At 40.7% G+C, this 14,707-nt stretch overlaps 1 protein-coding gene across 1 annotated transcript in view; it reads right to left on the bottom strand.

Annotated features, from left to right (window-relative positions):
- Nucleotides 1-128: 128 nt before the first annotated feature.
- PALS1 (protein associated with LIN7 1, MAGUK p55 family member) overlaps nucleotides 129-14,707 on the bottom strand; it is a 60,519-nt gene continuing 45,940 nt past the window's right edge. Inside the window, exons 7-14 of the mRNA XM_068162048.1 lie at nucleotides 12,795-12,872; nucleotides 11,849-12,032; nucleotides 9,992-10,063; nucleotides 9,463-9,534; nucleotides 8,558-8,725; nucleotides 7,267-7,469; nucleotides 5,371-5,481; nucleotides 129-3,330 (exon numbers count right to left, since the gene is read on the bottom strand). Coding sequence (XP_068018149.1) covers nucleotides 3,154-3,330; nucleotides 5,371-5,481; nucleotides 7,267-7,469; nucleotides 8,558-8,725; nucleotides 9,463-9,534; nucleotides 9,992-10,063; nucleotides 11,849-12,032; nucleotides 12,795-12,872 — 1,065 coding nt within the window. The 3' untranslated portion in view covers nucleotides 129-3,153. The remainder of the gene's footprint in view (nucleotides 3,331-5,370; nucleotides 5,482-7,266; nucleotides 7,470-8,557; nucleotides 8,726-9,462; nucleotides 9,535-9,991; nucleotides 10,064-11,848; nucleotides 12,033-12,794; nucleotides 12,873-14,707) is intronic.

Genomic DNA, 14,707 nt, shown 5'->3' with positions numbered 1-14,707 from the left:
GAGGAGACGTTGTTACCTGTCCCACTGGAGGCACAGTGTCAGAAGAAAGAGGGAGCATCTTCTCAGGCACTGATGGGTCAACAGCATCTTTCACACACACACAGCCAGATGGCAAAAAGAAGACTCTTAAAATCAGTACAAGAAGTAAAATTGTACAGTGATTTATTTCAAATCTAGAAATATTTTACATTTTTACATTAGTGTGCAGTTCATGATGTCTCAAAATACAGAGTGCAGATACATGTATAAAAGTACAGTGTGGGGCTAACCACAGGTCTCAGTAAAGTTACCTTAATTATTTAAGGCATTAAACTCCCATCCTGTATCTTTAAAAGTCACACACAATTACATTCAGAAATTCTTTTATGCAATTCAGCTAACATTTATTTTTAATTAAATCTGGACTGGTAAAAATGGAGATACAATCATTGCAGTCTGATACAGCTCATGACAAAGCCTCTGACAAGGTTGAAAAGTTTCCCCAGTGAAGTCTGCATATTCTCTTACACTCTCAAGGGAATTAACACACATTCTTCATTAAAGAAGGCAGAGTAATTTCCTACAGAGGGTAGTTCCAGGTCCAAGCTGGCAGCAGATGGACAGCCAGGTACATTTCTCAGTTCTGCTCAAGCCTTTCATCAGGAGACAAAGGTAACATTGGTCATAAATTATCACAGCACCTCCCTACATGGCTGTCAGCCTCTGCCTAGGGAATTAAAAGAGTGAGCTGAACTTCAACATTCAAGTCTACATTCCAAAGCTTGTTTGTATAAAAACAGCTTCTGTATGCCATCTCAGAAGAACTGGGGAGATAGATGTTAGAGGAATGACTCGCTGTGACTGACACTGCTTGGGAACACTGAATACCTAAGCGTTCAGCAACCATCCTGAGCCGATTGTGACTGCAAGAATTTGGACTGTAAGCTGAGCCAGGTCACCCTTAAACCTTTACTGCCTTCCACCTTCTTGCCCAGCTATGAAACTGCCAATACCAAAAGGCCTAATACATTTACAATCATCTTTCTTAAGAAAGGGTAGAATCCATATAGTATTTTGTCATCTATGAAACTGACTATCCAACATACCTGAACATTGTAGCTGTCATAAACTGTGGTTTAAACTGAGAACATGCCTGCAATGTGAGGCAAACAGCCATTATTTTGAATATCCAGCCCTTAGGCCAACAACTAGTACATTGTTATTTCTAACACTGAATTGAACTAAAGACATTAAGGTTTCGAACCTCTTTTCTTTCTGAAGGGTCATTACTTATCCCCACTAATTGCTTATTGCTTTTCTGCCCTAAATATTAATTAAGCCATCAAATAATTTTGGTTTCTACCAAGACAGGGATGCACTCTATACTTCCATTCTTCAATACACAAATGTACTGAATGTTAGTTCAGTGACCAAGATAGATAACGTGACAATTTATCTGCTGTACACTTAGAGCTCTGTTTAACTATGGGTGTGAATTTGTTCCATCAATATTTGAAGAAAGAGTATATATGCAAGAGAGAATGGGAAAATAATCAACTATTTTTCATCCTTCAATATTAGACAGGAGTAAACTACACATCGACGTAACTCCAGTGTTTAACCTGCAGGAACAAAGAAACGCTATGGCTAAAATAAAGAGATATTCACAGTCAAGGTTCTTTGTGCTACCCAAAACATCCAAGATACTACTATTCAGCTTCAGTGATAGAACAGCCCTACTGCAGATGTAGTTAAACCTTCACAGCTCAGAATCATCTGAGGATGCAGAGATGTTCCCATCTGCTTTGCAAGACACACTAGGATACAGAAAGACCCTGCCTTTTGTTCACTTGTTTCAAGTGTTTTTTTTTCAGCTTGGTTTAACCATTTAGAAACATTCCCCTTTCTCAATCAGTTACCAGTGTTTTACACAAACCTTCGCTGCAGTACTGAGCAAATGCAGGACTATGTGCTGGCTAGCGAATTACAACACTCATTTACAACACAGTAGCCGCATTCAGCTATTTTAATTCCAGTTAGTTATCCATTAGCCCAACAGCCACAAGATGAGAACCATTTGCAAGGACTGAGAAACCCACACTACCTTCCAATGTTCTTCAGCACATCAGTCTGTTTTAGTCAGCATTCTGTTATAAAACATGAGAAGTTTAAGTTGACTTTTAAACATGTCTTATAACTATATATAGATATATTCTTTTCCCCCCTCACAAAAATATAACCTCTGCCTTTCTAAATATCTTTACAGGTCTGTGGAAAATAGCGGCTCCATTCCGTCAATATGTTCCAATGAAAACTCCATCAAAAATATGACATCTAAAAGATTAATATAATATTCCTCTTTGATTGGACCTAAAAAAACCCACCAAAATCAATGTGCAGTCACATCTGATTTAAAAAGTCTGACTAGAAAGACACAAGGATTGAGATATTTACATTATACACATTTTCCAATTACAGTGCCATTAGAAAGTGGAATGTCTGAGAATTAAAATATGAGCTCAAGCTTTAACAGGGCAGCTCCAGACCAGAGCAGCATCTTCATTCTGTGTATTTTGGTTGTGGTTTTTTTTTTTCCTGAACAGGAGAGATTTCTCATTCATATTAATGTATTAATAACAACATGGATTATGTCTCTGCCCAACGATCCGTAGAATTACGCTCCTGAACTACCATCGCGTTCCACAATGTCATTAAGTTAAGTGTTAAATAACATTCATATTTATAACTATGTGACAGCATGGACTGTATATACACACACACACACACACACACACTTAAAATCTTAGATTTCATAAGGGTGATTCTAGGTTAAAAATAAAAAAAAAGGTGGATTTATATATAAAAGTAGTTGCTAGAAAATAAAGAACAAAACACCAACAAACTATCTAAAGCTTTAAAATTTAGTCCTGACAAGGTCTCCACTTCTAGACCACAGAGAAAAAAAAAAGCCTTGGACAATCTTTAGATCAGTTAAATGGGCTCACAAGCTGATGGGCACATTTTTTCCCAAGAATATGCAATTTCACTGGCAAAGGATGCAGCCACTGAGGTCTAGAGCTCACACGCATTCATGCTAGAACTGGGCAGACCTACGCATGACCTCCTTGGAAAAATCACTAGATTGAAGTCCATTTGTCCCTTGGAACTGGGCTCTCATCGTAGCCAAGTAGAGGGTACCCACTGGGGTTCTGTGTCAAGTTTGTTTATTAGCCGAAGTAACTCTTGATATGCCTTATCAAGATCAGAATTCACAATGGCTGTATCAAAGTAGTGGCCGTTGTTCTGTTCCATCTCCCTCGTCTTCTCTATGATTTCTCTCAGCTCCTCTGGCTGCAATCAAAACCAGACAATTAGTCTCCACAACAACTCGGCTCAGAAAACGTTCATGCTATTGCTAGCAGTGACTGAGAATTTTACAGTAACACTGAACCACAATTTAAGAGCTAAAGGCACTCAAGATTGGCCACAAGCGGCAAACTGCCAAATAGCTGCCCCAGACTGAAGGAAATTAAGATCTAGCGCTGCTCCTCTTATGGCATTTGTCTTACTGAGGCTCTTAAATCAGGCTTCTGAAAAACAAGCTAGGTTGCCAAGCCCATTGTCCTGAAAGACTGGAGATGGCAGAGACAGTGCAGGAGTAAGTTTGAATGGGGTTGAACAGGGCAACATTCCTCTGAAGATGGGAGCACTGCAAACAGCAGTCACAGGCAACAGCCATCGCTGACCTATTTTCACTAACAGGAAGGAGAACCAGACTGACAACCCCAGATTTAAGTGAGTCCCCGTAACATCAGGTAAACAACACTGTGGAAAAATTGAGAACAGGATTTGGGAGCTGGGAGTATGCCAGCAGTAAGAATATTTCAAATGCAGATAAATTATGCAAAGGGAGAAGTGGACAGGGAGATGTTATGGCTGGACTCAGTGGCCTTGAGGGCAAGTCTGTGAATTCTATGAAACAGAAATAGTTTATTTCTGGATTTTTTTCACACTTGGATTCTCACAGTGTGTTTGTTTTTCTCTTCTGCAGCTTACTTTTGCATTATGTGAGGGAATATTCAGGTATAATACTTTTAGATAATTTTTTAAAGAGGGTATTTTCAAAGGGAACTTCAGGCTTTCAGGAATTTTTTCCCTAAGTGTTATATAGACTGAAGGAATTCGAAGCTATATACAGGCATTCAGACAGGGGAAGGGGCTTAACACAGCAGCGTTTCCCTAGCTGAAATAAGCACGACTCCAGTAGAACTGGTCAGAAAGAAAACTAGCATCGTTTGACAGCAATAACAGTATATTAGTGGTTGTTGCTGGTTCCTGGATTACCACAATAAAAAACCCCAGGACACCCAGAAGATGAAGCATTTATGTAAAATAAAGTTTCATCCACGCATTGCATTGCCATAAAGGAGGCAACAGGCCCATTTCACGTCTATGAATACCACGACTACATTTGACTCAGCCAAACTAAAACAAAGAAGAAAATAAAAGTCCCTCTGTTTTAAGACTTGGTCTTTAAAGGACTTTCAGATCTTACACCCAGGCAATACGTGCCCTTGCACCAAACAAGGAACACAAAACAACTGCTGAACACAGTGAGGTACAATTCCTGACCAAAAGCTCTATCAAGAGTCCCTTTGAGTTACACTGGCAAGACTCTTACTCCTCAGTATGAACTGCATTACGCTCAGTTCGTACTTAGAATGGTGGCAAAATGCTCTCACCAACCACTGCAGGGCAGATTGCATTATCCTAGCAACAAACACTTTGTGTCTCATAAGCTGCTAAGGACCATTTCTGAACTTTCAGACATCCTGGTTTAACCTATGGGTTTCAATTCCATTCTAACTTCTCATTAACCAAATTATCTGAACTTGGTAAGTGGAGATCTTGACACGGCTCTGCAACACGACAAGTGAGCCTACAAGATCAGTAAGTAAGTTTGAAGAGTTTTGGAAGAGGGCAGAGAGGTTCTCAAAAGAAAAACAGTAACATTTTTCTCCCTAGAATTCTTCTCAGGTTTACTTGGAAATTAAGTTGGGTATTCCAGTTTCAAAATACAGGTTCCTATTTCTGTACCCCAATGCAGGGACCACATTGTGAGACATTGTGTCCTGGGATTACTAAATTAGCAGTGGATTCCCTTGCCTTGTGTGCCTCTCGCATTCCCTTAGGCAAAGGCTCAGGATGCTTTCACCTATAGCCTGCCTACTAACCTGCAGCACACAGCTCTCAACTACACCACTTCCCATATATTGCCAGTACCATTACCATGCCCCAGTGCCAAGCAGAGTACAGAGAATTTGTTTACCAAAAGCCTTCCAGATCTGTAAGTAAACAGCAGCATGGTTTCAGAAGTGTCAGACACATTACCTTTGGGTTTTTCCCCTCTTTGGCCAATAAAGCACGTAACCTCTCTTGTGAAGGTGGTGCAACAAATATAATGTATGGCTTCAAGTCTGAATTTCGTAGTGTCTTCAGTGACTGCAGAAATAAGATTTATTAAATATTTTAACAGCTCCACACAGGAAGAGGGCATTTAATAATGCATTGATCACGTGCTACAACTGATCATATACTTCCCAAACACAGTAGCATATTGACAAACTGTACAATATACTGACAGCAGTCTAATTAACCATAACAGTGTTATTATCACTGCTCATGAGTTCAGTCATCACTTGATATTCTAACACTTTTCAGCTTCATGCAACCCCAAACATTCATGATGAAGAACATTCTTGAACAAAAGTTAAACTGAAGGAACTGCTTTATGGAATCCAAAAGCAAGAAACAAACCAACCAATCAACAACCAAACCCAACCAATGCTCCAAAAAAACCCAAAGGTCACCTACACTGAAGTTAAGTTTCCCCATAATGCCCAGGAACAGCATCAGCTTTTAACAGAGAAGAGTCTCTAAATACCACACTTCAACCTTTTCTGTTTGGAAGATTCAAATACAAGGTATCAGATGCACTACTACTGCATGCCTAGTGTTTTGGGTTTTTGGTTTGTGTGGGGTTTGGTTTTTTTTGTTGGTTTGTTTTGCAATTTACATTGTGCCCCTGTACTCAGCACTGGTTAGGCCACACCTTGAGTACCGTGTCCGGTTCTGGGCCCCTCAATTTAAGAAGGACATTGAGACTCTTGAACATGTCCAGAGAAGGGCAACAAGGCTGGGGAGAGGCCTCAAGCACAAGCCCTATGAGGAGAGGCTGAGGGAGCTGGGATTGTTTAGCCTGGAGAAGAGGAGGCTCAGGGGAGACTTTATTGCTGTCTACAGCTACCTGAAGGGAGGTTGTAGCCAGGAGGGGGTTGGTCTCTTCTCCCAGGCAACCAGCACCAGAACAAGAGGCCACAGGGGAAGTTTAGGCTTGGGGTAAGGAGAAAGTTCTTCACTGAGAGAGTTGTTAACCATTGGAATGGGCTGCCTGAACTTTAGTGATGCACCTGAGTCTCAGGGCTTCTCTTGCAGCATTTGTAATAACTGTACACCTCACAGAAGTATTAGAACTGGGTTGTGTACCAGGACTCTGCCTCTTCCCATGTTTGATTCCATTTCCAAGTTGAGGTCTGTGAGGTTTAGGCTGGATGTTAGGAAGAAGTTCTTCACAGAAAGAGTGATTGGCCATTGGAATGGGCTGCCCAGGGAGGTGGTGGAGTCACTATCACTGGAGATATTTAGTGCCATGGCTTAGTTGATTAGATAGTGGTGGATGATAGGTTGGACTTGATGATCTCAAAGGTCTTTTCCAACCTGGTTAATTTTGTTTTATTCTATTCTGTGCATAAGTTTGTCCATTCTTTCTCCACAAAGAAAATGTCACAGCTCCAGAGCTTTTCAGTATTGCTGATGAGACATGCTTTAATCCTGTCTTTTATGAAACTGCATAAACGTTCCCAAAATGCAGCTTCCAAGGACAATTCTAAACAACTTCCATCTTCAAAAAACCTGAGAGCTCACAGTGTAAATGAAGACTGAGAGAAATTAATTTTTAAATTCAGATGGTACCACCAGCTTTAAATATCTGGAAGCCAAGGCCCCTGATACCTTTAGCACAGATAGAGATGCGTGCATTTCCTAACAAGGAGGCTACATTCGTAACACACTAAATGGAGCTAAGTTAAGGGCACTGAAAGAAAACTTGGAATAGACCTGAAAAGGTACCTTGGAAACACATTCATTTTATACAACCCAGACACAGCTCTTCAGATTTTCACAGCAGCTTCTACGATTAAAATGTGAGAGGCAAGAGCTTTGCCATACCTGGGTATGAAGGTTTAAAAGGCAGATCTTGCCAGAGTTGATGACTTGCCTCACGGAGTCTATGCTAGTACCATAGAGGTTCTTCTCAAACTCTCCGTATTCAATGAACTTCCCGGCAGCGATGTCAGTCTCAAATGCCTGTCGGGAAACGAAATGGTAATCCCTGCCAGCTACTTCGGTCTCTCGCCTGCTCCGAGTAGTATCTGCAGAGAAGAGCAACAACAACAACAAAAAAATAAGCAATGGAGACAGTGATAAACCTGCAGAACTGAAGAGAAGGAAAAAGAAAAAGTATTTCTCTTAGTGGAGACATTGCTAAGCAAGCAAAAAAAACCCCAAAGAGGCATTTGAAATATCCAGGAAATGCAAGAATTTTGTTTTCAACAATTGGTATCCCTGGACAGTTGCCAAAGGCTGAATCTGTATTTTGAGGCTTGCTTGCATTAACTCAAGGGCAGAAAATAAAATGGTTAACAAAGGAAGGAATAGTTTCACTCTGCATATAAAAACAGCTACTAGGTCTTTTTAACAACTTCTACTGGTTATCTGTTTGTAAACCTAATCACGCATCAAAAACACTTACCGAACTATAAATGCTTTGGGAAAGCAGGAAAGCAATAGGATAGGATAGGTGGTGCACAGTAATAAGACAAGGAACAATGGATGCACACGTGAACACAGAAGGTTTCATCTCAACACAATCTGATCTAGTGTAAGATGTCCCTGCCCATGGCAGGGGGGTTGGAACTAGATGATCCTTGAGGTCACTTCCAACCCTAACAATTCTATGATTCTTTGAGGAGAAACTTCTTTACAGTGAGGGTGATGGAACACTGGAACAGGCTGCTCAGGGGGGTTGTGGAGTCCCCTTCTCTGGAGAATTTCAAAACCCACCTGGATGCATTCCAGTGTGGAGTACCCTAAGGGAAGTTTAGGTTTGAGGTGAGGAGAAAGTTCTTCAAAGAAAGAATAGATGGCCATTGGAATGGGCTGCCCAGGGAGGTGGTGGAGTCACCATCCCTGGAGGTGTTCAAAAAGGCATTGGATGTAGCACTTGAAGCCATGGTTTAGTAGTCATGGGGTGTTGGGTGAAAGGTTGGACGTGATGATCTTTGAGATCTTTTCCAACCTTACTGATTCTATGATTTTATAATACTGCTTTTGGCAGTGGCATTGGACCCGATGATCTCTGGAGGTCCCTTCCAACCTCTAACATTCTGTGATCCTGTGAAAAGGCTCTGTCTGCAGGCAATGTTCAGAACAAGCAGTGGTATCTGCCAGGGGAACTTACGGGGAACAGCGGAGGCGAAGCGTTCCACCTCATTGTTCATGAGTCGCTGCCGCAGCTCGTTCTGGCCGCAGTTCTGGGGGCCGATCAGAACAATAGGCCGCTTCCTATTTGCTGGTTGATGATACAGCGACATTTCCTCATAGGTCAAAATTTCCTCATTGTCATAATCTTCAGGGAGAAACAATGAAATAGTCACAACATACTTTACTGCTAGTGGCGTGGATACTTGCCTGCCATGCAGTACCAAGTTTCAGGCAGCTCCTGACTCTCTGCCCAGTATCTAACTGCAATTCACCGAAGCAACAGAACCTCGAAGCTCATCCCTTGTCCAGAAAGAGGAGGCTTTCCCTCCACCCTTTCCGCAGAAAGTAAATGCATTTCCATTTATTACTGATGAAAGTAGCAGCACAAACTCAGGAAACAACTTGCTTGCCAAGGAACAAGTTTCTAGTACAAAAATAAGACTTTATACCCAACAACAACAAAAATCATCCTAGCCCCAAAGTACTTTTGTAAGAATATAGTATAAATAACCTACAAACTCCCTGTGGATAAAGTCCACAGAGACTAAAGTCAATTACACAGAGTGAGATATTACTACAAAACTAGAATGAACTGGTTCATCATTGGAAAATTGTGAGGGCTTTCATGCCTAAAAAGCTATCATTTCACCCCCATCTTCTGGTCTTTAATAAAGATGCTCAATGACCCTAAAAATGCTGCCACTTCTTTCACATCTGTCTAAATGCCGTTGCAAACCCGAACACTGCTCCCACAGAGAACACCATCGAGCAGCGCTGCTGACATCGCAGCCTGAATTTCAGTATTCTTTTCACAAAGCTGCTTTTGAAACCTTTTCTAGTTGCTTGGGAAAGTGTACAAACTGTGCACAAGAGGATGCTTACCATCATTTTTATTTGCGTTGTATAAAACCTTTTTCCGCTTCTTTTTGTTTTTCTTTGCGCACCAGAGTTTTCCTAAGGACAAAAAAAGGCATAAAAATCAAATACTCATACAGCAAAAAAGGTTCCTATTCCACCTGTTATCTGGGTCTTTGAAGTGGGAAATTTATTCTGCAGTTCTGAAAAGACACAGCATTCTTCAGCTCGTTACAACTTCAGCAACTGTTGCATAGCAAAGACTTCAAATGAGTCACAGCAGATAAAATTGGTTTAAGAAAAAAAGGGGCTTTCCACATTCCCCTTCCTTATCTGAACCACACTGCTCCTAAGTTATGAAAAAAATCCTGTGAATACAGTGAAGTGCTAAATTTAGACCTGTATTTACATCAATTACTTCAAAGCATCGTCCCACTTGTATTACAAACAAAACAGAACTGTCTGCAACTCTACAACGTCAGGGTTCCAGATATCACTAATTAGCACCTTTGTAAGAGATTTATGTTTTCACCCCCTTGAGAAGCATTTATCCAACCTGATTTTTCTGGCTCCTTGTCTTCCTCTATGGTTTGCTTCATTGCTTCTCTTTGTTGCTGAAAACTTTTTCCTTAACACATTAAAAAAAGAAAGAAGTACAAAAGCAGTTAACATTCAGAAATCACCCGCACACAGATTTTGTAAGGACTTACTCATTTTACTTTGCCCTGAGGTTTTAAGCCTCTGAAGGTTCTAGTAGAATGTGAGGTAGAATAAAACATATAAAATATAAATCCAAATTGCTGAGAAATTTATTGCTTCAAAAATAGAGTCTCCAAGACAGACTTGCAGAGCATGTATACTATTCTGGACAGTTTTGCCTGGAAAATTGAAACTACTGGAAAGACTACATATCATAGTATCAGTCAGGGTCAGAAGGGACCATAAGGATCACCTAGTTCCAGCCCCCCTCCCATGGGCAGGGACACCCCACACTAGATCAGCCTGGCCAGAGCCTCATCCAGTCTGCTCTTAAACACCTCCAGGGATGGGGCCTCAACCACCCCCCTGGACAACCCATTCCAGGGCTTCACCACTCTCATGGGGAAGAACTTCCTCCTCACATCCAGCCTGAATCTCCCCACTTTCAGCTTCATTCCATTCCCCCTAGTCCTATCATTATCTGAGATCCTGTGAAGTCCCTGCCCAGCCTTCCTGTAGGCCCCCTTCAGATACTGGAAGGCCACAATTAGGTCACCTCAGAGTCTTCCTTTCTCCAGACTGAACAGCCCCAACTCTTTCAGTCTGTCCTCATAGGAGAGGTGCTCCAGCCCTCTGATCATCCTTGTGGCCCTCCTCTGGACATGTTCCAGCACCTCCATATCCCTCTTGTAATAGGGGCTCCAGAACTTGATGCAGTACTCCAGGTGGGGTCTCACCAGAGCTGAGCAGAGGGGAAGAATCACCTCCCTTGACCCCCACTCTGATGACATGCTTCTCCACTGCTTTTTGCCTGTCAAATGTGCTCTATTGATAACAAAATCTTTTGCTCACTGTGTTTAACAGATCAGCAGATCTTTCACGTGTTCGTGTGCGGTACATATTTCGATGCAAAAATCATATACTGACTTCAGTGTCTGAAAACACACACAAAGGCTCCCAACAGTTAGTAAGGAAGTGTGACTGTGACAAATAACTGAAGCTCTTTGCTAAGTGAAAACATGCCAAGAAGGTACTACAAAAAAAGATGTGTTTTAAATATACTACTTGATATATTAAGAAACTTTATAGCTGCTCTCTTGTCCAGAGAATGGGCATGCTGGAGTCTCACATTTCAGTCATAGCCAGCAGAGGGAACTGTGAATCCAGAGTCACAATAGTGGAGGAGGAAAGCAGCTCCTGAGAGGTGAACTGCAACGGAAGCAGTAGTTTCACTCAGCATTTAACATCTATACAGGGAAATGCCTCTAAAAGGTCAATCTTTTAAGCAAGTGAATTACGCAACCAACATTAGGCTCTGCTGCAAAAGGTTCCAAGTCCCAGATACTGTAGGGGGAATGGAAAAAAAACTACAAATGGGTAGATTCAGATTGGATGTTAGGAAGAAGTTCTTCCCCATGAGGGTGGTGAGATGCTGGAACAGGCTGCCCAGGGAGGTGGTAAAAGTCTCATCCCTGGAGGTTTTTGAGGCCAGGCTGGATGTGGCTCTGAGAGACCTGATCTAGTGTGAGAGGTCCCTGCCCATGGCAGGGGGGTTGGAACTCTGATGATCCTGGAGGTCCCTTCCAACCCTAACAATTCTATGATACTTCAGGCAATGGCTATTTAAAGGTATGTGGGGTTTTGAAAACCAGAATATTGCTCCTGTGGTTATGGCAACAACTGGCTGTCAAGCTTTTTCTAGAGTTGTATTTACCAGGGATAAGGCCAGCCAATGGCTGATTATCTTCATCACCATCTCTGTAAGCCTGCCACCAGTTTGGATCCTCTTGGCTGATCACATGGAGGATATCTCCTTTCTGAAAAGAGAGTCCTAACTCTCGGCAGGGAACATAAGGGTCATCCGAGGGATCGTAGTCAAAATGTGCTTTCACATGTATCTGTGGGATAGAACATGGAGAAAACCCCTGTGACTTCTGAAGAATTACACCCCATCTTCCTGTGACTGCAGTAGAGCCCTGATACATAAATACTTCAAGATTCTGCAAAATGGAAACCTTATCTGAGGCTCACAGGAGATACTAGAATGGAATTATTAGCTAGGATAGCAAGGACAAAACCACAGTAGCATTAGGCTACAGATGAAGGCCTGAATTTAAGTTCTATCACTTCTAAAGTCTTTGCAATTTCCTCACCATTTTAAGAGGCAACTCCCTACAAGATACTGATTTAAATTCTTTGCATTCAAAAAGCATCAGAGATATTCTGAATTGGCAATACCCAATAAATACTCAGATTGAAAACCATCTGCTGGGCTTTAGGTGGATTTTCACTTGTAAAATGTTCTTTGTCAAGAACCACCCATGTTTGTGTTTGGCTGCAATATAAACTAATATATATATATAAATATTTATATAAAACAGACATTGGGAATTTCAAAACAGAATTCCAGGAGCACAGGCAGTCCTACTTTTCTAATTCCTTACTATTTTAGAAATGGAGCTTAAAACTGCATTAGTTTCAGCTTAAAACAATCATTTTCAATGGTTAATTCAGACATTAGCCTGGTAACAATTACACCAATTTAAACAATTAAGGTTTGGTTTTGTTCTACAATGTGACTCACCAAAGAAGTTTCTACACACTACTGGTAAATCAAGTTATGTATCACAAAGATCAGGAACTTAGGCAGAACTACTTACAACTGTCTCCTTCGCAGGAGGTGGCTTGCTCTGCTGACTGGGAATCAATACAAAGGTCAGGGTACCGTGCATGTCAGCCTGAGACAAAAAGCAGACTCTTCACATACAGTATCAAAATATAGCTTAAGCTTAGGAATTTAAATAAATATTTTAGAAAAGCTTTAAAAATTCCCATTAAAGGCAGTTCCTAACAGCACATCAGCTAGTATCAGTTAGTATAAAAGACACACTATAGATGCAGTGATTCAGTGACAGGCTGGAAAGAAAAATATTCATATTCAGATTTTAAAAGCCTAGCACTTTTGACTACACATAAACTATTTTTATGTGAAAAGAGCAGCTCCAATTCTGTCAAACAGCAACTTAGGAGAAACAGAGAATAATATTCTCTTGTTCTGTTCAAAAATAGCAACAATAAGGTCTAAGCTGGGAATGAAAAAATATAGATATATCAAGAATCATTGTCTTAAAAAGTGCTTAAGTGAAACAGTATTTTCAAACCTAAACATTTCCACTATGTCTTTATGCTGTTAACATTATTACAGTATACAAAGCATTGTTTAAAAATGAACTAACACAATCAAACCCTTCTTCTGTTAAGTACTTAATATCAATATTGAAATCACCTCCACTAAGGAAGTAGAATCATAGTAAGTGCCCTGGCGTTGAAGAATTCTGATGTGTTTGCACACACAAAATATCTAGATAAGAAAAAAATCAGGTGCCAACCTGTGACAAGGTCTACATGTGTCTCATTTCCTATACGTCCTTCCATGAAACTCAATGATTAATGTTGTACAAAACCAAAACAAATGCACAGATCTCAAAAAAATAATACCTAAGACTCAAAGTAAACACAAGTGAGTGTAAGATAATTAGGCTGGAGGAAAGGAAAATCCATGATTTTCAGATAGCATGCATAGCTCCATGAGGAATGCACAGAACTTCACAGCAATTGTGGGAATAGTCTTGTCTAAAATCACATGCAGTTTATTACCCTTTTAGTTGCGAGCAGTGAGGCCAAATTAAGGAGGAAAGCCATTTCCTACTGCGCTTGTTTTCAGTATTTATGAGGGACTAAAGCCTTTTCAAACTTCACTTTTACAGTGCAAAATACACAAGACAACATATAAATAATTAAAAGTATTATTTTAAATGAATGATTTAAATGCCTATTTAAAAAATGTGGCTTTTGGGGTTATTTTTTTTGGTTTCTAGTTTGTTTGGCGTTTCTTCAGCCAGTAATTTGCTCTTACATTAATATACTGTGGTTTAAAAATGTTTCACTCTGTAACTCTAGGCTGCAGAAGCTGATCAAGAGAAGAACAAGCTCTCAAGGAGAACCTGAAGAGTTGAATTATGTGGCAAGCATCTACAACAAAATCTTTTCAGAAGGATAGGACTCAGCTAAATATGGCATTTTTACAACAAAATAGTAAAACTAAGAAAACCCTCAGATGGTAGTGGAGACAATTACAGAGCATGAATTTCAGATGTCTGGTCAAAAAGCCAAACACATGGAGCTCGAAAGCTCATGAAGTAACTACAACAATCTCTTTTAAAGGCTTAAAACATTCCTAGCATCAACCCAAAATCCCGTAAGTTTCTGCTTCTACTTCCTTCCACTTGACCTCATTCCAGGCATTAACTGAAAAATTTTAACAACAAATTGCAGGGGAAAAAAAAAATCCAGCAAAAGGTGGAAATCATCCATTAAAAACTCTAACTGCAGCATGAGACAACTTAAGCTGCGCCAGGGGAAGTTTAGGCTGCAGGTGAGGAGAAAGTTCTTCACAGAGAGAGTTGTTAGCCGTTGGAATGGGCTGCCCAGGGAGGTGGTGGAGTCACCATCCCTGGAGGCGTTCAAAAAAGGACTGGATGTGGCACTTCGTGCCATGGTTTAGTCATGAGGT

Source organism: Melanerpes formicivorus, unplaced genomic scaffold, assembly GCF_026170545.1.
Source record: "Melanerpes formicivorus ecotype bairdi unplaced genomic scaffold, bMelFor1.0.p_v2 SCAF_62, whole genome shotgun sequence".
Lineage (NCBI taxonomy): Eukaryota > Metazoa > Chordata > Aves > Piciformes > Picidae > Melanerpes > Melanerpes formicivorus.
This window is presented reverse-complemented; position numbering and strand designations above follow the sequence as displayed.